This window comes from Siniperca chuatsi, linkage group LG15 (genome assembly GCF_020085105.1).
Source record: "Siniperca chuatsi isolate FFG_IHB_CAS linkage group LG15, ASM2008510v1, whole genome shotgun sequence".
In the NCBI taxonomy this organism is placed as follows: Eukaryota; Metazoa; Chordata; class Actinopteri; order Centrarchiformes; family Sinipercidae; genus Siniperca; species Siniperca chuatsi.
The window spans coordinates 16722291-16744248 of record NC_058056.1 but is presented as its reverse complement, the minus strand read 5'-3'; the positions used below and the strand labels follow the sequence as shown (position 1 = coordinate 16744248).

At 39.7% G+C, this 21958-nt stretch overlaps 1 protein-coding gene across 1 annotated transcript in view; it reads right to left on the bottom strand.

Annotated features, from left to right (window-relative positions):
• The window catches only part of LOC122861994, a 52306-nt gene extending 42177 nt beyond the window's left edge, over positions 1 to 10129 (bottom strand). The window contains exons 1-2 of the mRNA XM_044167139.1: positions 8246 to 10129; positions 4120 to 4151 (exon numbers count right to left, since the gene is read on the bottom strand). Coding sequence (XP_044023074.1) covers positions 4120 to 4151; positions 8246 to 9982 — 1769 coding nt within the window. The 5' untranslated portion in view covers positions 9983 to 10129. The remainder of the gene's footprint in view (positions 1 to 4119; positions 4152 to 8245) is intronic.
• Between the last annotated feature and the right edge of the window lie 11829 nt (positions 10130 to 21958).

Sequence of the window (21958 nt, the reverse complement as noted above, 5' to 3'; positions counted from 1 at the left end):
CTTCATCTAGCTCTACCATCAGATCACAATTTTAATTTGTCCAATAAATTGGTTTATGACCAAATAACTGCTAATGACATTCCCATCAGCCTCAGTTGTACGTTATGTTTAGTGCTAATTAGCAACTAAACCAACCAACTGAAATGGTGCACATTAGCATTTAGCGCAAAGCACCACTGTGCCTTAGTACAGCCTCACAGAGCTGTTAGTGTACAGTGGGTTTTTAGAGCTTTTTGGTTGAAAATAACTGCCTGCTGTGGCCAAAAACAATGCTAACGATGAGAGCAAACAGCACATTAACATGTCACACTCTGATATATCTGCAAATTAAACTCTTTCGAAAACTATTAATTTAATCACCTGTAATGGTTGGATATAGTTAACTACTGAACATAAGTTCTGAATCTGAATTCAGAGATTACAGTTTATAGGATCCTGTCCCTCCACAGCACATGTTGTACAGTAGCTCAGCTCAGCACAAAGAGGTACAAAGGCCCATGACAACCAAATTTAGCCTTTGAAGAAAGAACCCTGTGCTTTTCACCTCCAAGCCTTTTCTCTTTATCATCACAGCCCAGATTGGACATCTGGCAATCCACCATGCAGGAGGTGACCAGGGCTTGATGAGATTGTGTGCATGTAAGCTAAACATTCACGGCCCTCCAGGGTGCAATGAAGTATTTATTAAGGTGTAATGGGTGCAATAGGTGCACAGTTTGTTCAACACATAGCGCGTAAGAATGCCATGTATGTTTGTTTTTACGTGCTTGTCTGGTGAAACAGCATGTTTTTTGCAGCCCAACACACAACAGAGGCTGTATCAACAAATTATTGTTGATATAATAGGAGCAGTCTCTGAACCATGACCCTGAACAAGAGAGATCAGGACTGAAGCTAATGCATTAATGAGCTGCGAGAACAAAGAAAAAATAATTAATGAGAGCTAAAATAGCCTGTGTGGGGACATTGAGATCAAGTTAAAACCTATGTGTTGAAGAGCTCTATCCTCTGTATTTTATATGTGGCATTAAAATGCCACACATCATCCTCTTCTGACATACAGTACATAGAATTTGTGTTTAAAAGGCACTCGAGGTCCACTGTATGGGCGCTCCAGAGGCTTATGTTGCCCAGCTGACCCTGTCCTGCCATATAAATGCTGTGTGGCAGACAGGCGTATCTCCAATAGTCCAGGGAGCAACGAGGGTGGTGAGGTGGGAAGTCAAAGACAGAGAAGGAGGCTTAAGACTTAGACATGTGATTCACAGGGGTCTATATCAGAGAATACGGATACATGTGCACACTCAAAGACAAAGCCAACCCCTTGAGTACGCTCCAGGGCATATCCCTCGTCAACCACTTCCAGATGCTACAGTAGTCCACCTTCACAAATGGCTTCTGCATAAATCTCTGATCTCATCGTCTCGGAAATAATTAGACAGAAGAATGAGAGAGCGGGGAGGTGGCAAACTGCTCCAGGCTAACCTGAAGGGAGCCTTAGTATAGCATCTGCTTTTTGGATGCTACGTGCCTAGCTTAGGGAAAGACAAGAGAGATGAACAAACAAAACCTCTTTAGGCATATTCCTCAAAGTCTGAATGAAGCCCAGTGGGCTAGTGATGTATCCCAGGGGCTGGTGCAGGAGACAAAGTGGATCATGGGTAGATACAGCTGATGAAGGTAAGCTGAAACATTTGTAGAGACCTAATTAAAAGTCACAGCAAGTCAAGTGAAACCAATACAGCTTTTTTATTGAGCTGGCTGTTTGTATTTTTTAAATCACTTTTATGTCCTTGGTTTATCCAAAACTAAACTCAGCAGCTATGACTGTAATTTGATGTGCTCCTACATTATGTATACAAAGAAACTTCCACTACCCTTGGACTCATGGAAACTCATTGGATTCTTTGACAAAATGAGTTGGCACTGTGAGAATCTTTTTCTTGTTTACAGAAAGTTGAACTTTAAGATATGTAACCTTTTCATCTGTCAGTAAGCAGTTATATTTTGACTTAAGGGGCACAATATCCATTTTTACTCCTCCTTTGAGCATCACCATTTCGGCTTTCAATTTTACATTGACAGTGACATTTTTATTACACTTTTTTTTGGAAAGTTCAGCATTTCATCTGTCTGTCACAAGTGAACAGGCTCAACAAATCACCTCATAAAGACGATATTAATAATCTAAAAATAAAAGAAGATAGCAATTACAGCAATCTACCTTACACAGAACTTTGAAGCGGAAAATTAGCACAAGATGGAAAATATGAGAATTACCACAAAGTTTCTACGTTAAAATCTCATAAAAACATGAATCTAATATTCTCTTTATGTGCTCTTCTTATCTGTGTTCTTCATATTGTGCATTCTGCATGTGAAGACAGTGAGTTTGTAATGTTTTGTCAGTGCACGATGATCTCAGTTTAGTTGGCATCGATTTAATTCAGCTTACAAGTAAAGAACAAAACAGCCTTTGGTGATATGCTTTAGCTTATTATCTATGACAAGAATCATTTCAGAAAACTGAGGAGGAGCAGAGCATGGCATGCTGCTGGGGTTTGGTGAAGCTGATGATTTGTTTGGACAGCCTTCAACACTTATTTATTCTAATTTTGAGTTTTGCTTGTATCACCAGAAAACCTCTCTCTGTTATGAATTATGCTTAAAAATTTTCCAAATTGACTTGTTATGATTTCTCTTTTGACAAGACAGGTTGACTATATGTAATATTTGCAAACTAGGATTGCCTCTCATGCCATGTACAGTACTGTAGTAGAGCTTAAGGTACTGGATTTAATTTTACTGCCATCTTTGAAGTAATGATACATTAATTAATTACATGCTGTCATAACGCAGAAAAACAACACTGTAGTGACGAGAGGGTTAGCAATCATTGTTCATTTCTCTTTTTTGTTTTTCACCAGATTAATTAAAGCTCTTTCCATTGTACTGGAAGTTTGAAACTCACTTCAAAGACATAAAGTTTCCCCCTGGACGGCACCTTATCTGAGGTGCTGTTTGCTTTAATTATGTAACAGGAAGTAGGGATCATCTCCAAAAATCAATGTTTCCTCACTTGCTGGAGGTTAGGACTGGAGGTGAAAGCAATTAACTTCTAGATGTTGTAATCATAATGTGCTGACATGCAGATTATAAAGCCACCTGAAGGCAACATTTAGAAGAAGACTTCATAATTTACTCCCTGAAATATAAAGTAATCGCATCTTTTCTCAACTCATGAAGTAAAATATGGATTTACCCTTCTTGCTCTGTCTGTATCTCTCTTAATCTATACAAGGTGAGGAGTTTGGTGTAATGAGAACAACTTTCTCTCTCATGATGTGCTTGTTCAGCCATAATTGCCTCTCTGTGGTATCATCTTGTCCAGTGAATGAATATGAGAGTTAATTGAGGGCTCTGAAAACATTTGGCGCTTCATTATTCTGACGGCAATAAAATCCAAATGATAGCTGAATCAACTGGGCAGAAAAAACAACGCAGATTTACTTCAACTAAACCAAACAGTCTTCAGTAGCTTCACTTCCTTTGCTGTAGAGTAACAAAAAGCTTCAGTTTACTCAACCACGCTGCACAACATGTATTCATATTCTCCAAACAAGCTGTACTGTTGAATGCACAGCTGTCTACCCAACCCTTTTGTGAAAGCACTTAGACTATCCAACACATGGACAGAACGGCACAACAGCTGCAGAAGAGCACTCACAACATTCATTAGTGTGGCAAAGCAACTACACACACTTATCTCAGAGCAACTAATAAAACCAGCCATGCACTTCTCCTCTTTCTTGCCTTACCGTTTATATGCTTTTCGCCTCATTTTCAGCTGATAAGATCACAATATTCATGTGCCTGTGCATCCCCTCAGAGCGGCATGCATTTAGAAAAAGCCTCCTCTAATTCTGACTGGAGACAGGCTGGTAGGCAGAGGGAGAGAGAGAGACAGAAAGTGAGAGAGGGAGCTGGGAATTGAATGGAGCAGGAGGAGGTGTATGAGAAGAGGAGGGGTTATGGGAGTGATGGAGAAAAGAAGGAGAGAGAGGTGTGATGGTGGTGTCACTGCCGGGAGGACAGGAGGGAAACGTGAAAGTGGCTAACCTCGTGTCATGCTGCATCTCTTCATCAGATTCCTGGAAGGAAGAGAAGAAGAGAGGGTAAAATGATTAGATTTATTTATCAAGCAGATTTATCTGGCGCCGCTGCTGTGGAGTACCTCTTATCTGGTGTTTAATGAGCTCTCAGAGTGTCTGTCTCAGCAAACAAATATATCAATTATATCTCACTCTTGGCACACGCACTATATCAGTATTGAGAGCATTAAGTGAAAAGGGGAGGAGGGAGAGAGACAGAGCAAGAAATGACAGATTAACAGTGCAAAAGAAAAATGCTGTGTGCTGCAGAAATGGAGAGAAAGTGCCCAAGGGTGAGAGGCAGACTTACATACTGTAGTTGTTGAAAGAAGAGAAGAGAAATACAAAAGATGAATGATAGAAAATGGAAAGTTTTAGCAGGAAAAGTAAGAAGGTAAACAAACCTGAATAATTGTATGCATGAGTCAGTTTAAAAGAGTAGTTCAGCATTTTGGGAAATACACTTCTTGGCTTTCTTGCCAAGAGTTAGATGAGAAGATTGATACCACTCTCATGTCTTTACATACAAATATAAAGCTGCCAACAGCAGCCTGTTAGCTTAGCAAAGCATAAACACTAGAAACAGGGAAACAACTAGTCTGACTCTGTCTAAAGATATCAAAAAACCTGTCTACCATCACCTCTAAACCTCACCAATTAATACATTATATAATTTTCTCAAAATGACAAGTTGTGGTTTTACAAGGGGGTTTGTGTGCAAGCTAGCTTCTTTCCCCTATTTCCACTCTTTACGCCAAGTTAAGCTAACCTGCTTCTGCCGTTAGCTTTCGGTTTATTGTACAGAAATAGGAGCCTTCTCATTTAACTTGAAAGAAAATAAAACTAATACACATATATCCCAAAATGTGCATCCCAAAAACTATTCCTTTAAGACATACAACATTTAAAATATCATACAAGATGGAGGTGACACCCCACTCCACTCAGTTTTGCTTCATCATGTCTTCATATGTGAAAAATCGAATAGAGATGAATGTGAGAACAGGTCCTTGTTTGCACACATTTGTTTGTTGCACATGAATTATGCATGACATGGATTTCACAAGAGCATTTACCATTTACATTTTCACTTGGGCTTAATTCTTTGGTGCAGAACCAATTACTCAATGCATCCCCTGGACCAGAGTTGACATTCCACAGCATGTATGTGCAGCCAAGGTCCAAAACAATTTTTTTTGACATTACTGCTGTAAAACTCAAGTGATAAAACCCTCTGAAATTTATGTTCATGATCATGAACTTTATAGAGCTCAGGAAATCAGATATTGTTTCTGTGTGTTGCTGCAGGAGGTTAGTGTGTTTGCAGGTGTTTGTCTGTGCCAAGTTGCATGCATTTCAGGCCAGCCTCAGGATTTATAGTCGAGGATTCAGTGAGGTATAATGAATGTCACAGGTACACAGCTTCGACATACGGGTTGTGAGAGTACAGTGTGTGTTTGTGAGCATGTGTATGCTGTGCTTCGTGGTGTTGTGTGGGTGTTACAAACAGTGTGAGTGATACAGCAGGATGACTCATACAGCTACTGAATGAGACAACGCTCAGTAATCCCCTCTGTCCATCCCTCCATCCCAGCATCCCTCTGTGTGGGGAGGGCAAGCCTAGAGAGAGGCAGGAGGAGGAGTGGATTGGCATTCCTGGAAGGCATCACTGAATGATAATCTACAGCTGTTGCTACTATGGATGTACACTCATTCAGTAAAAAACGTAACATGTTAGCCTTTATTTTACTGTTGCTAAATTGACCCCACCACCACCATCATATGCTGGTTATGGTTAGTTTACTTCAGTAATGGTTGTAAATACCATAATAAAACATGGACATATTCTCAATTATGTTCAGCTGACAAACACACATTTTTTTTTCATCATAACAGAGCAATTTAAAAGCAGCTGGAAATCTTGTTTTTGATGACCTTCAGTGGTTAAACTTCCCACCCCCCCACTTCCCACAGACTTTTCCACCAGAGAGGACAGTAAAACACTGATTAACTTACTCATTACAGTTATATTTCCTAACATTTTCATTATATCAAATCATATTTTTGATACTATTTATGGACAGCATTTCTGTAGCAATAGCTATTCAATGGACTTGTATTCTGTAATTGCCACCGGGCGGCTCCCGGTGGCTCTGGCTGTCGTCATCATGACAGTGCCTGACTCCGGCTAATCCAAAACTGGGCAAAGAGGTGGAGCTGAAGCAGGCCGAATAAAGCCTGGTTGCTGGACCACCTAATGGCAAGCCACCTGATAGGGCACCCACCTGGCACTCAAACTGCAGTTTTTGGCACTTTTCTGATTTCTGATTCTGAAAGCGGCCCGCCCTTGATTATGCATAACTTTAAGCCTCAATATAATTTAAACGGGTGAGTTATAAAAAATTCCATCCCCCTCACAGTTGTCATGAAGGGGGAAATTAGCTATAGAGACCAAAAATGTTTTTTGTACCAGGCTGTAAACATGTTTATTTCTGCTGTAAAGTTGGGCATTTTAACATGGGGCTCTATGGGGATTGACTCACTTTTAGAGCCAGGCTCAAGTGGCCATTTGAGGAACTGCAGTTTTTGGCACTTTTACATTGGCCTAATTTTTCAACCCCGAGGTTGCCGCTTAGTTGCACCATATACAGATACATAGTTTGCTCTTCCTCTACATCCCCAAATCAACCAGGATTAAAATCTTGAACCTGCATTAACAGATTCTTTAGCTACATTTTGGCCAGCTAAAACAAGCTGTACACACAACACTGACATATTATCAGCTTTAATGTTGATATGGTGAACTCGTTTGCAAGTCGTTTCTGGCCACCTGTTTGAAAGTAAGTCCAATATTCACTCTCCTTTTAGCTCTGGCCTGGTCAAGTCTCCACATATCCACTCAAATCCAACTGTATGAAAAGCTGCCATACAGCAGTTTTCTCTCTAGAAACCAAATGTATTCCATTCAATGCTCACACCCACTCATCAGCTGAACAGTTGCTAGGGAGCTGCCATCCAGTGAATAATTTCTAAACAGGAAGCTACATCCCAAACATCTCCCTATTTCCTCACTGATGTACCATTGGTCAAGGTCCACCCATTTAGCAGCAGAGTATTTGTACAATAGTGCAGCATGGTGTGAGAGGCTATAGTACGGAGTGGCATTTCTATGCCTGGGGCTCAAAAGATGGAGGAAAGTGTTTTAATTATTAATGTATTAGCTACCTTCACACAGGAAGCCAAGCAGGATAGTGAAATTTGTTTGAAAACCAAGCAGTAAATAAGGGTGGATGTATTTTTTAATAATGCATGCCAAAGGGACCAATACTTTTTCTTTGCTATCTCTCTGTTGGATGTTTGGAGGGCAGAAAGATACTAATGCATTTAAATGAGAAGTAATATAGACATTTTCCATAGCACTACTTTGAGAACATCCTGGCTATGAAAATGCACATCTAGTGAGAAAAGATTCATTCAAATTGCAGGTCATGCTTTGATTTCAATTCTGTTTGAAAAGAAGAAGTAAAAGTGAGGATACGTTTTGCACATGCACTACATTCCTATGCATGTACAGCACAAAATAATTCAGATTCCCCATTCACCTCACGTTAATGAATAATCATGTTTGCAGATTTTGTTTTGTATGGTAAGTGGGTGATGTGTCAGATGCAATTAAGCAAAACACCAAACATAAATGATTCATGTCTGATAAGTCTTAGAAGAGTAATATTAAGCTAACAAGGAGGAATGTGATGCAACTATATCAAAGCCTTGAATCAAGACTGAGTGAAATCATCAGAGGCTTGTGTAATTTTATTCATTTGGCTCCTCATTTCCAGCAATCTATGTCTACTCTTACTGCGTGATGAGAAAACAGGACATACGGCCGCACAGAGGCTGTATGTATAATTTCTTAAAATGATCACAGCAATTATCCTTACAATAACACATAATAAAATAACTGTGGGTAATAACTGCATGTGATGTAATAAAATTCATGTATCTGTATCTGCAGTCCTGTTGAAGGTTTAAAGTCAGTGATTTCAGATTTTGTAATATAGGTGAACCAACTCTTTAAATATAGTTGTACTCACAGTGATATTAACAGGTCTGGGTAATGAGGTAGACCTGTAGGACATTCTGGGAAATCCCTCTGGCCAGCTGAAGACAGGGCAGGGGTTAGTCCTTCCACTGGATGTTGACTGAGGAGGAGGGGGCTCAAAACTGGTAAGTACCACTTTCTTCTCCTTCTCCCTCCCTCTTTCCATTCTTCTGTCTTTCTCCCAGCAAGGCCTTTCTCTCATTGTATCCTTTTCCTTCCCTTTCACCATTCCTCTGTCTCTCTCCCAAGGGCTGTCTTTTCTCTTTTCACTCTCATTCCCTTTCTCTATCCCCAAGCTTCCATTTCTCTCCCATGTAATCCTGTTTTCCCTTTCCTTCCCTCTCTCTGTACCCTTCTCCAGCCCTTTCTCATTCATCTCTTTCCCCAGAGTGCCATTAGCTACCAGCTCATCAAGTTGCCTTACTCTGTCAATGTCTGTCTCTAGATAAAGTCTTCCAGTGGAGGGCTGCGTCTGGATCTTTGTACATAGCTCCAGGTCGTGCTCTGGGTATGAGTGACTTTCCTCTTTCACTTTCCTCAACATATCCCCGGGCTCTAAGATCTTACAGCTGGGTAATGTCTTGCTCCACTGGTGGATGGAGCTGGTAATGTCCTTTGAATCATACTCCTTGATGGTCTGGAGGTTAGAGCTGGTTGGGCTGTACCACAAGTTTGTTGCTGAATTAGATAGTGGTGGTGGCGGGATTGTTGGTGTGGAATGTAGTGTGGTGGTTAGTGATTGGTGAGATGGGGTTGATGGCGGCGGTGGTGGAGGAGACGGGTAGTGATGTCGAAGGGCGGACTGTTGTTGAGGAGGGCCACCGTTAGATTTCAACACCCTACAGGTCACCTCATTTAGAAACTGTGAGAACTTGCGTCTGCTGTTGGTCTTCTCGTCCAGCTGATGGGATGAGAATGTAGCAGCATTCTTGTTCAGGCTTGACAAGGACCCACTTTGGGTTCCCGCGTCTTTCCTTAGCGCTGTGGAAATCCTCTCGGGAGCACAATCTTCTTTACTTTCAGTTTTAGCAGCAGGATGTGAGAAGATAAGATTTTGGTAAATGACTTCAGGCTCAGCCATGACAGAAGTTGACACCTGGTCAGTGGTGCAACACTTTCCACCCAATTCCGCTGATGCCTCATTGCTATCTTGCTTAACAGGAGTCCGTAGCAGGCAGGTGGCCCCTGAGCTCCAACTATTAGTGTCCCAACTGCCATCATCATCACTGGAGCTGCCATTGCTGCTCTGTAGGCTGGGGCTGGAACTCCTCTCGCTGGGGCTGGGGCTTGAGTTGTCCAGGCTGCCTAGAGACCGCCTCTTCAACCGAGAGACTGAACCCCTCAGACTGGATAAAGAGCCCTGGAAGCTGGGCAGAGATCCTCTGAGACTTGGCAATGATCCTTGGAGGTTAGAAAAGGAACCTTTGGGGCTTGGACTGGTGGAGTGTAGACTGGAAAGAGAGCCTTTGAGTAAAGGAGAGGATTGGCGGCGTAGCGGTGGGTCTTCTTCATGGTCACTGTATAGTCCAGAGAAGACAGGGCAAGACACGGTGGAAGAGCAGGACCCACGATCCTGCCGAGTTGAGGCTGTTCTGGACTTTGGTTGGTGCCGCAGAGTAGCCATATCAGTCGCCTTATTTCCCCAACTTCGCACTGTCTTTGGTGATCCTTTCTGTACAGACTCGAGCCTGAGACCATCATTTGAAATGGACACACACAAGTGAACCATGTCAGGCTCACTACAACAGATTTCCAATGGTTTTCTGTCCTCTGGCTTTGCCCAATTTCAATTGTCTGCCCTAGTTGTCCAGGCCACCAACAGTGCACCCAAGCTGTTGCAGTGTGACACACTTTCACTGCTCCAGCTCAGTACACAATGAGATCTCAAAGAGGTTGGAGTCTGATAGTCATTTGGATGTCATCCAACCTACTTTCATTACCATTCACACGCTGACACTGTCAATTCTATTTTTTCCTTTTTAAAATAGCATAATAGATCAACAGCTGCATCACCAGTACTTTGTCTGGGCCATCATCAGTAATGAATTTGTGTATCGACAAGGATGGTGTTGGAAAGCAGCTGGATATCCAGGTCAGAGATATTGACCACAGCTACCATGTGAAATCTGCTTTGTGGGCAGCAGGCAAGCAAAGTGGCCACAGATTGATCAGTTAGACGTAGTATTTTTAGTGGTTTGTTGTTGTGTTTGTTATGTGGTGTAGAGATGAACTTACAAGACTACGTTCATTAACTTTAACTTGTCCCTCAAGACACACTTGGTATCATTAATTTGTCCCTCCTACAATCTATTTAATCTTAAGACAGAACATCTCTATGGAGGTGGTGCAGTGCAGAGGCAGCATCTGGTGCCTCTTGCTCGAATGAAAAGGAACCTCCCCAGCAGATGTTACCTTGTCCAGACACCTGGCCTTTAAAGATGCTGCTCTTATTAGAGGCATCAGCTTTCCGGTTTAAAGGATAATACAGGTTGGTAGTACTTCAAAGTACTAAAAATTTTTTCCATGAACATATCTCTCCCTGGAGTCTTTCACAACTACCTAGTTTGAGAGTCTCTTATAACAACCAAACAGTTAATTTCTAAAATGTACTGTATATTTATCTTGTAAAACACATCATGTAAAAACCACATAACAACATAATTTGACATCTTGTGCTGAGCCTAAAAACTCAACAGTACAGGATATACAGAGGAGAGAAGAAAGAAAAGGACAGAACAGAAGAAAACCAAAGATGATACGGGAAGAATTGAGAACAGAACAGACAGATCCCCTCAATCTGTGGCTTTTCTGACTCTGTATGTGCACAATGTGACCACATGTAGGCTTTGGCTGTGGTACATCAATGGCACCCTAAGTAGTGCTCCAGTCTTGCGTAACCACAGAGCAACTAAGAGCTACTAATTGCATTGTTACATTTTCACTCATCTGATTTTCATTCTTCAAAACCAGTGCAGGTATTACAGAACTGAATTTAGTTACTTGAATTTAGTTAGGTTAACTAAAACTGAAATCTGTTCAGCTATAAACATAGACTGAATGGCCATTTTAAGTTAAGTTTGCATAAAATAGCAAGTGAGAATGCATGTAATCAAACTTACTTTGGCACCATCCAAGTGTGCTATCAAGAATGAACATATGGCATCTCTCTATATAATGCAGTCCTGTATAACACCACCACTAACTATGACCTCAGCGCTAAAACATATAACTGAATTAACACTTATATGAAAAAAACAAACAAACTGAACATTATAGGCATCATAAAAGTAGAACTTGTGGCAGAACAGTTGTATTGGATTTCCTTAGATGGTACAGGTGTACTTAATAAACTGGCCACTGAATGTATAAATCAGGCGGTCAAAAAGAGAAAGAGTTCGCTGCACTAAATTCATTGTATCAAATTTCATGGCAGTCTGGCAAGTAATGGTTAAAGTCACAGATCGACAGGATGGACGGAACGACTGACTGATCGATGACAGAGGGAGGGAGGCACAATGCAAAGACCACATAGAATTATTTTAAAAAAATTAGTAGAATAGTAATTGTAGTGTTAATATTAATAAATTAGTAATAATAGGAATGACAGCTATAGGAAAAAATAATGTTGGTACTAGTAACAGAGCCAATAACAACAACTGTAGTAGCAGTTGTGGAGCAGGAACACAGGGACAGCAGGTGGCCCACAACCACAGATCCAGTCTCTGCAGCTCTGGAGGCAGAAATACCTGCTGAAAGCGACAGAAGGATAGAAACGAGAAAGCACAAAACTACGGGAGAGAGAAGATGTTGAGTTAGTAACATGCAGTAATGGGATAAAAAGTGCATACAGATTGAGAGGGAGAGAAGGAGAGAGGAAAGAGGCGCATAATGGGAAGTCTCCCGGCAGTCTAGGCCTATAGCAGCATAACTAAGGGATGGTTCAGGACTCACCCAAGCCAGCCCTAACTATAAGCTTTATCAAAAAAGAAAGTCTTAAGCCTACTCTTAAATGTGGAGATGGTGAGAGAACCTCAGAGTTAGAGGAGCTTGATAACCAGCTTGATTTGATGAAGGCTCATGCTCCCATTCTACTTTTGGAGACTCTAGGAACCACAAGTAACCCTGCATCCTGGGAGCACAGTGTTCTAGCCGGATAATATGGTTTTATGAGATCTTTAAGATAAGATGGTGCCTGACCATTAAGAGCTTTGTAGGTGAGGAGAAGGATTTTTAATTCTATTCTGGATTTTACAGGAAGCCAGTGCAGAGACGCTAATATTGGAGAAATCTCTTTTCCTAGTTCTTGTCAGTACACGTGCCACAGTATTCTGGATCAACTGGAGACTCTTAAGGGACTTATTCGGGCAGCTGGATAATAAGGAATTGCAGTAGTCCAACCTAGAAGTAACAAATGCATGCACTAATGTTTCGGCATCATTTTGAGACAGGATGTGCCTGATTTTTGCAATGTTACATAGGTGAAAAAAGGCAGTCCTTGAAGTTTGTTTCATGTGGGAGTTAAAGGATAAATCCTGATCAAAGATAACTCTGAGGTTCCTTACAGTGCTACTGGAGGCCAGGGCAATGCCATCTAGAGTAACTATATCTTTAGATAATGTGTCTCGGAGGTGTTTGGGACCAAGTACAATAACTTCAGTTTTGAGTTTAATATCAAAAAGTTGCAGGTCATCCAGGTTTTTATGTCCTTAAGGCATGCTTGAAGTTTGGGCCCTACTACTGGAGGTGTCAGTATATAATTTGAATGTTTACCTTACCATATCATTCTCAAATTATTTTTTATAGTTTAGCATCATGGCTGCACAAAAAGAAAAACATCAGTAAGATTTGTTCCTTGATCTGCTTTCCGTGTCTTCGTTTCATGTGTCCTCGGGTACAATTTCCCACAAACCGTGCAGGACTGATTACTACACAAAGGAGGGTACTCAACCAAAACAGGAAGAGGACTTCCCAGCTCCGAGTGAACAGTATAAAGCTACTCTACATGGCAGATGGCAGAACCATTGAAAAAACACCACTCCCAACAGCTGTACCCTCTTTAGTAAAATGTAAAAAAAGAGTGTTTGAAGGAGGAGGCGCACAGAGTGATGATGGCGAGACAGAGCTCTGGGAAGAAAAAAGTAAACCTTGGAGGGATGAGATCTGGAGGTTATATTAAGAGCTTTTAATAAGGTGCAGCAACTAACTTTTCAACATAAAGCATGTCTTCATCAGAAAACTATTAACAACAAGGCAACATCAGAGTAAATAATGGAGTGATAATAAAATGGCCATTCAGTTTGAACATAAGTTTATAGCTGAGTTAATTTCAGTTTCAATTATTAAGTAACTAAATTACATTCTGTAATTCCTTCACTAGTTTTGAAGAAAATCAGATGAGTGAAAATGTAGCTATTCTTTTTTCAATCTTTAGCATGTATTTAAATAGGTTAGATTTGAATGCTGGTGTTTCCATTAAGAGTCTATTAATACAGGCAAGGTTTCACCTTTGCACCAACAATGCAATTAGTTGCTCTGTTGTTACGCAAGACTGGAGCACTACTTAAAATGCTATTGATGTCTCACTGCCAAAGCCTAAATGTGGTCACGTTGTCGTCGTACAGAGTCAGAAAAGCCACAGATTCAGAGGATTTGTCTGTTCTATTCGTAATTCTTCCCATATGTCTCTACTGAAGACATACTTTGTCAAAATGTTAGTTGGTGAACCTTTTTTAAAAGCTCCTACTATAACCGTATGCTCCAGATCTCATCTTTCCATACCCTGCCTCAGTTGTCCTGTCTGTTAGGGCACCAGTTTGAGCTTTAAGTTGGCTGATACACAGAGACTCCTTCAACCTTGGAAAGGGTTAAGTTGTTGTCTTTTTTTCCCCTACTGGACAACTGAATGATATAAAGTTAAGTTGCTAAGTGGATACAAGTCCAAATCTGTTACTGTGACTGTGATGCTGTTAAACACTACCTCTGAGGGGCTTTACTTGTCTCTAAGTAATCCAATTTAAAATTCTGGTAGCAGCTTTAATTACAATTTGCTTATAAGCCAAGAGGTAGTCGTCCATCACCAATATGCAGAGTAGCTCCTCTGTGATCCATCTTGTCCTAACCAATCTTCACACCTTACAGAAACTATAACTCCTGCAGCAGGTTGTAGCTTAGGCAGCGTTATTTTGCCTCATGGTTGTGAACACAAATTAAAAGTTAGGAGAAAAGTTAAGTTCTAGACCAGCTGATCCTGTTTCTTTTTAAGATGGGAGTTATTTTGGGGTGAAAAAGTCAGTTGGTCCACCACTTTGGTCCAGACTGAAATATCTCAACTATTGGATGGATTTTGGTACAGACATTCATGTTCCTGAGAGGATGAATCCCACTGACATTGGTGATCCTCTGACTTTTCCTCTAGTGCCACCAAAACCAATGACAGCTTTACATCCTCACCTGTACTGTGCTTAGTACTAATTAGCAAATGTTAGCATGCTAAGAGCCTAAACTAGGGTGGTGAACACAGGAACTATTACTTGCTAAACATCAGCATGGTAACATTGTCACTGTGAGCATGTTAGCATACTGAAGTTAGCATTTGGCTCAAAGCACCACTTTGCCGAAGTACAGCCTCACAGAGCCACTTGCATGGCTGAAGACTCAGTGTTGTTTCAATACTAAAATCACATTAAATCATTCTTTGGTAGCTCTTCACCACTCTGTATCTAGCAGGAAGATTTGTCTCAGGTTAGCAAGTAAAAATGGCTTCATTTTGATGGTTCTAAGCCAAAAAGGTTTAGTATTTCTGTTCTTCCATTGTGTCCTGACGTTTAACATCCTTTGCTAAAGAGAAGCTCTAGTTGTCAAAACTCAAATCAAATTCAACAGGATAATAATAATTTAATCAGATGCAGAAACACATGCATCCCCCAGCTCTTTGAATACTGGTTTGTGCTAATAAGATCTCTGCTGACTCATCATATCATCTAAGTTTGTCCTGAATCCCCAAAGCCTCCACAACTGAAACAAAAAGATCAGATGCGTCATTTCATCCCTTCAAGCATCTGCCTGATGAACTCTTCAGAGATATGCTTTGACATCTTGCTAACACTTTAGATTCACAAATTGGGAAACACTGCTTACTGTGTAGTATTTGGTGTGCATTTTAAGACTTGATTACAATACCATAAATCAAACCTATTGACATATAAGACAAATTGCCTTCAGGGAGATTAACAGTCAATTCTGTTGTTAAGCATGAAAATGACATGGTGTTATGTACATATGTTTTGTCAGAAAGTGTTTTTCTATCCACTGTTTGCTCTTAATACAGACAAGGCAGTTTATTTTTCAGCTAAAATCAAGAGCTGACTATTTGCTATGGTTTTTATGTATGCATGGGCCTACAGTAATCTGCATTAGGATCCACTGTGAGCACTCCCTTATCAAACACACTTAAGTCTGTGTGCATTAATACTTGCAAGTCCGTCTGCTCAACTCAGCATGAGACGATTTCCCCCAATTGCTGCTGAAGAAAAAACAGCCAACTGCGAGTGTAGCAACACTCAGTCATTCAACTTAAATGTAATTTCAGCCACTTCCATTCTGAACTCACATGCTGTTTTTTCCCCTTCTTATTAATGAGCACTCAAACAATTGGCAGACCCCCGTTTCCCCCTGATGTCAACATTGATGTTGTCATGGAAACAGTGATCATGATCTGGATCCATCTTTTTTTCTGTCTAGCTATGTGCCAGAGAGATCTGTATAGCTTTCCTTATAAATGCCAAGGCAATAAAACAGACGCTTATAGGAAATGTCAGCAGCACTGTCTGACCAAGGATATGGAGTCTGACAGCCATGACAAGCAATATTTTTCATTTCTATGTCAAGGGGAGGACTGTGGTGGTGCATCTTTTTTATTTATGGGGAAAAGTGACAGTAAGTAGCAGCAAATTGAAACAAATGGCACCGCTGTACACTGAAAGCTTTGGATACGAGGTTACAGGTCAGATTAACATAATTGAACCATACCAACTATTGCACACACATGTATATGCACATACACACACATATTCGATGTGCACATGCAGAGTACTCCCTTCTTTTGTCAGTGCAATTACACTTCCATTGTTTATGTATGCAACAGCGCTCTCCAGTGGTCACACACAGTAAAACAGAATTATTAGATCCATTTTTCTCAGCTGCTGTATTTCATTGTGAAGTGTGTCTCTACTCATTCACCTGTGTGCCACTGCTTATTGACACAGACACAGTCAGATGGGTGCAAAACTATTGTTTGATGAGACACTCGTGCCTCAGTTTGACAGAGTCGCAGAATATATCTGGGTGTTCATGTTGATGATGATGTTACTGCTGTTTTAAAAAGACAAAGTCCAGGTTGTTTTCCCCCCAGAAAACTAAAGTCTTTTGGAGGTCAGTGGGAAGCTTTTAAATGTTTTCTATCAGCGGTTTGTGGCCAGGGCCTTGTTTTTATGCTGTTGTATGTTGGAGTAACAGCATTACTGCCAATGATAGCAACCGGGTGAACAAGTTTATTTAAAAAAGGCTGGTTCTATAATAGGTTTGACTCCCAATTCATTAGAAAAGATTTTGAAAGAAAGAACAAGGAGGAGAGTTACCTCCTGTTTTGTGTTTTTAGTAGTCTAAAAATTTGTACTCACAGCTTTAAAACTAATGAATGATGTGATATTTGCTTGTTTTTGGAGGTATTGGTTGTATTTTTTTTACACAACTTTTAGGGTTTCATTTCATGTGTATTGTCTTTCTTATTGGTCTTGTTTTTAGGTGCATCTTTTACATGTATGAGCCCCGTTTTATTAATTGATCACTTGTATTGATATATTTTGTTTTAATTTAGTAGCTAGGCAGGCTCCTGAGCTACACTAAAATCCTCTTGGAATATATGTTAGTTTGTGTATTACTGTCACTACCGTAGTGGCACTATGTCTTTCATATTTTGTCTGATGTGACCTGTCAGACTGTGGTAACCAAACACATGCTGCTCTGAGATTATTTACCCATTCAAAACAATGGCCAAATGACTAAAACATGGGAGTCCAGAGGTGCAACTACAGGCTGTTCGCCCACAGGTGTGTGTACATGTGTATGATTTATCTGTATTGCAGTGATATTGCAGAAAGTGACACAATACAGGCTTGAAATGTATACAATTCTACACTTATTCTTCTGGTGTGAAGGTGTATGTGTGCGTGCGTACATGAGTGTTAATTTGTTAAAAGGTATTGTAGGAGGATAAATGTGCTGCAAAATGCATGGGACCTCCTTTTCTCTCTTTCTTCATGAATCTTCTCCCACTCCTATTTCTCCATTATGGTTTGCAGTGTGTATGTTAGAAAATACAATATATTCAATTTAAGTTAGCAAGACCCACTCTAATTTTATTCTGTTTTTTTCACTCAAAAAGAGTTAAAAAACATGTAGTTTTCTGGTAATAAAGTGCAGAAAAAAGCAAGCACCGCACCAAGAAAAACACACGTGTTAAGTAATGCAATCTGCAGAAGATGGAGATATAAATGTTAAAAACAGAGCTGTCAAGAGTGTTTATTGCTGTCTTGTGCAGCTGGTAATGGTTAATTTATATGTCTGAACAGGATTCATAAATATCAATAATAAAATTACTCACAGCATATTCACATGAGAGAAATGAATACGGCAGAGATGGAAATGATAACGCTGTGACGAGAATCTAAAGAAGACAGATTGTTTGTTTTTGCACAGCAACAACATCAGAATCAGAGTGCATATGAGGGGGTTGAGATTAAGGATGTTTTCATTATTCTGCACAAACTATCAAGTGCACCCGAGCCTCATTTATTAAAAAAACGGCTGGCACACAAATTCTGTGCATAAGAAAATAATTCAAAGGATTTACGAAAAATTGTCAGAGAATTTCAGCAACAAGCTGTCAGTTGAAGGAGATAATGTATATCTGTATGAAATACTGCACACTTACTCTATACTAGGATACCATGTTTAATACTTTTTAAACATTGGGAATGTAATGCTGAGCAATTTAAATATTTCAGTATTAAAATTCAAAACAGGTGTCCAATGCTAAGACTTTCTCCACTCCACTAATAGATTTTAGACATTTCATCTTTTAATCTCACAGTTTTAAATGACAGTTTGGTGGATTCAAACATGACGCCAAAATCCATTTTGTAAATGAAGCAAAAGGGCAACTGGTATCTTCTGGCACAGGGGAAAGGAAATGGAAATTAACGATTAAACGGAAATTAACTATTTTATTACAATAACCACCTCTAAGGGACTTAGTTTATACTCATTACCTGCACTAAAGAGACAAAATGGATAAATGACAGTAAAGCAGCACCTGATGTGAAACTGCACTTCTCCTCATGGCGTTTTTATCTTGGAATTCCTCAATAAATGAGAAGTTGTTTTTTACAGCCCACACAACACAGATTTTGTACAGGTACAGGTTTTGAGCTCAAATCATCAACTGTCATTTGAGCTTACACTGGTATAATACATGCTTGAAAGGAATCTTCCCATAAATCTAATAATGTTCCCTGTAACTTCTTATAGTAATTTGATTTGCAGTGTCACACAATTGATTTTTTACTTTTATGTACATTTTTCTTGCATATCACTAGCTGGTATGTAATTTGCAAAAAGTGGGCCACACTGTTGTTTAAGGATGAGTAAATATTCTATAAATAGTGATATAGCTTATTCTTCTGTGCCAAAGAGCCCCATTGTTGTCTAGAAACTATTAAAAACATCAGTGAGCCACACTGTTGCACTGGGTGACAAGATCAATATGGACATCAATATTTATTTGAATCAATTCCACATAGACTGTCCAGGTGCTGCAAACACTCATTAGTGCACTAAATGTGTATTCATCTGCAACTGAAAGTTATTGTTACCTAAAAACTACAGAAAATTACTGAGCCTATTTTTGAATTAAATGCTATATTTGAGATTTTTTGAGATTTACATCTTCAGTAGGAACAAATGGGCTTGGGGCTGAGTACTACAGACTGGGGAAGCTGGAGAGTAGTGGGAGGTGAACTAACACATTGTTGGGCTTTTTGTGGTATTTGTTGACAATAAGAAAAATGTAGATTAACACCAGCTGACATGTTGTGCTATTCACATGTGTGAGACAGCACATACTTCTGTTACTGTTTTAGAATAACATGCAGTATTTCTCCAGTAATAATAAGTGATACAAATATTGTACAGATAGAGTCGACTCAAACATGAATCAAAACATTCCCTAACTGCTAGATTGTTCTTTTAATTGCACAGTTTAACCTGGCAATCATCCATCCATCCATCCATTTTCTACCGCTTGGTCCCCGTTAGGGGGTCGCGGGTGACTGGAGCCTATCCCAGTGACTTCGGGCCTTAGGCAGGGCACACCCTGGACAGTGGCCAACTCGTCGCAGGGCGAACACAGACACAGACAAGGACAGACAACCATTCACTCACACATTCATTCAATACGGGCAATTTAGAGTTATCAATTAACCTACACATGCATGTCTTTGGACGGTGGGAGGAAGCCGGAGAACCCGGAGAGAACCCACGGTAACACGGGGAGGACATGCAGACTCCACCCAGAGAGATTGTGTGATGTTGGTCCGGTCCGGGAATCGAACCCACGAACCCACGATCTCCTTATTGGGAGGCAGGAGCTGTAGCCGCTCTGACCTGGCAATCATTATTAACAAAAAGAAGCACACTGGTATTCTTACTTCATATTTTCTGTTGAAAAAAAAAGAAGTGTAGTAACTTTAATCACCTCAGTGCTAAAGTGAACGGGGCTCTGACTGAGTCTCTTTGCTCATCTTACTTTGGCTTCAGCAAGATGACCTTCAGCTCCACAGATTGTGCAACCTACATCGAGCAAGTCAAATCATTAATATCTAGATTAGACCTCAGATCTACATTTAGCTTTTTTTTTGTTGGGCCAGTGAACATGTTACTCTCTACAATTTTTTCAAGCAAGTTTTTACATAAAAAGAGAAGAATTCTAAAAAAAAGATGGACACAATGAGTGTGCGAGCTTTGCAGAGAGTGAGGGTTGCAGATACAGAGAGAGAGCGACAGAGGGATCTAGTAGCTTTACTGTTTTATTGATGTATGTTTGTTCAAATAAAATTGGGATATCAATGCAACTCTCAGTTACCATGGCTACAGAGCCACCCTGTGCATATATAGTATGACGGCTGGTGTGCAGCCACAGAGGGACCAATTATCTCTTTCTGACTAAGGAGGTATATGCTGTATCTTCTGTGCATACACTGATACATCTTAAGTTAAGTCCATAAATTGTAATTGTGCAGATTACGAGAACATTTCTGGAATGAGAATGATAAGGAGAATATATGGAGGGTAACATTTTGAGAGGATAGGTTTAAGTCGGTCTTCTTCATTAGAGCTTGTGCATGAACAGTGTTTGATATGTGAGAACGTAATAATCAGTTCAGTTGTTCTGAATGGTTTCATTTACATAAAATCTTTAAATGCAACTGCAGCTGCATAACAGTCAACTGCATTACTCATAGAAATTGAAATATACTTTTGTCTTCCATTCTAGTATTTTTTTATATGATTTTTAATGGTAAATTATGATGTGAGAAGTAATGATATACTATTTTCCATATACTGTACTATCCCATAAATCAGTTATACTATTTTGTTTGGTAGGTGTATATTATGAACATCAGATAAATAGGTAAAAAAGTCATTTTTCAATTCATTCCTGACCTTAAAGGCTTTAACAATGTTGGTAACTTTAGGTTTTAAACATGACATCTGAATTACAGTATAATCATTACCATGAAGGAGCCAAGGTACATTTACATTGCCTCTAAAGTATAATTATGGGATTATGGGATCAAATCATAGCATTTGTCACAGAGACCAGAAAGTGCATTGTAGTTGGAAGAAAATGCTTGTGAATTGATTTCACATTTATACATCATGAGTTTCTGATCAAATGTTCTCTGTCCCTAATATAATACATTTAGTTTTTGCTACTTTTGCATATAAACAAACAAAACTGATAAAATAAAGTCATGGCTGCACATTAATAAGATTATGTTATTTATTCACATCATTACCTTCCACCACTGAGAACATCATACCTATAAAATAAAAATCAAACTCATCTACACTCATTAAACACTGGGGGTGCAACATGATATAGAGCAAAAATGGAAACATTCACAGGGACATGTCTGAGTAATTATCTCGATGGCTGTTTTATGGAAATTACATGTCGTATTTTGACAGCTACTATATAAATCTGTTGGAAAAACGAGACTAATTTAGAGGCACAGCTTAAATTTTCCTTGCAGGTGCGTAAATCGTGGATGTTTGTACCTCTTAAAACTAGCAAAGCACTGCTGGAATATCTGGTGGACTGTAAATGTATAACACAGCTTTAGGTTATGCTGAGTCAGTCCTAAAATTGAGGACCATCAGCTAAACTCTTTTCCTTCACTTACTGCTGAGAAATATTTTGAACAGTCTGAACTTAAACTTGTTGATTCATGAGGTTTATGTAATTGGACATATATTATACATTTGTTATACTGAGTAAATCAATAAGTTATTTTACCTTGGTGGAACTTACTATCAGTGTAGTAACTCATCTTTCTATATATCCTACACTGAAATATTTCAGTCT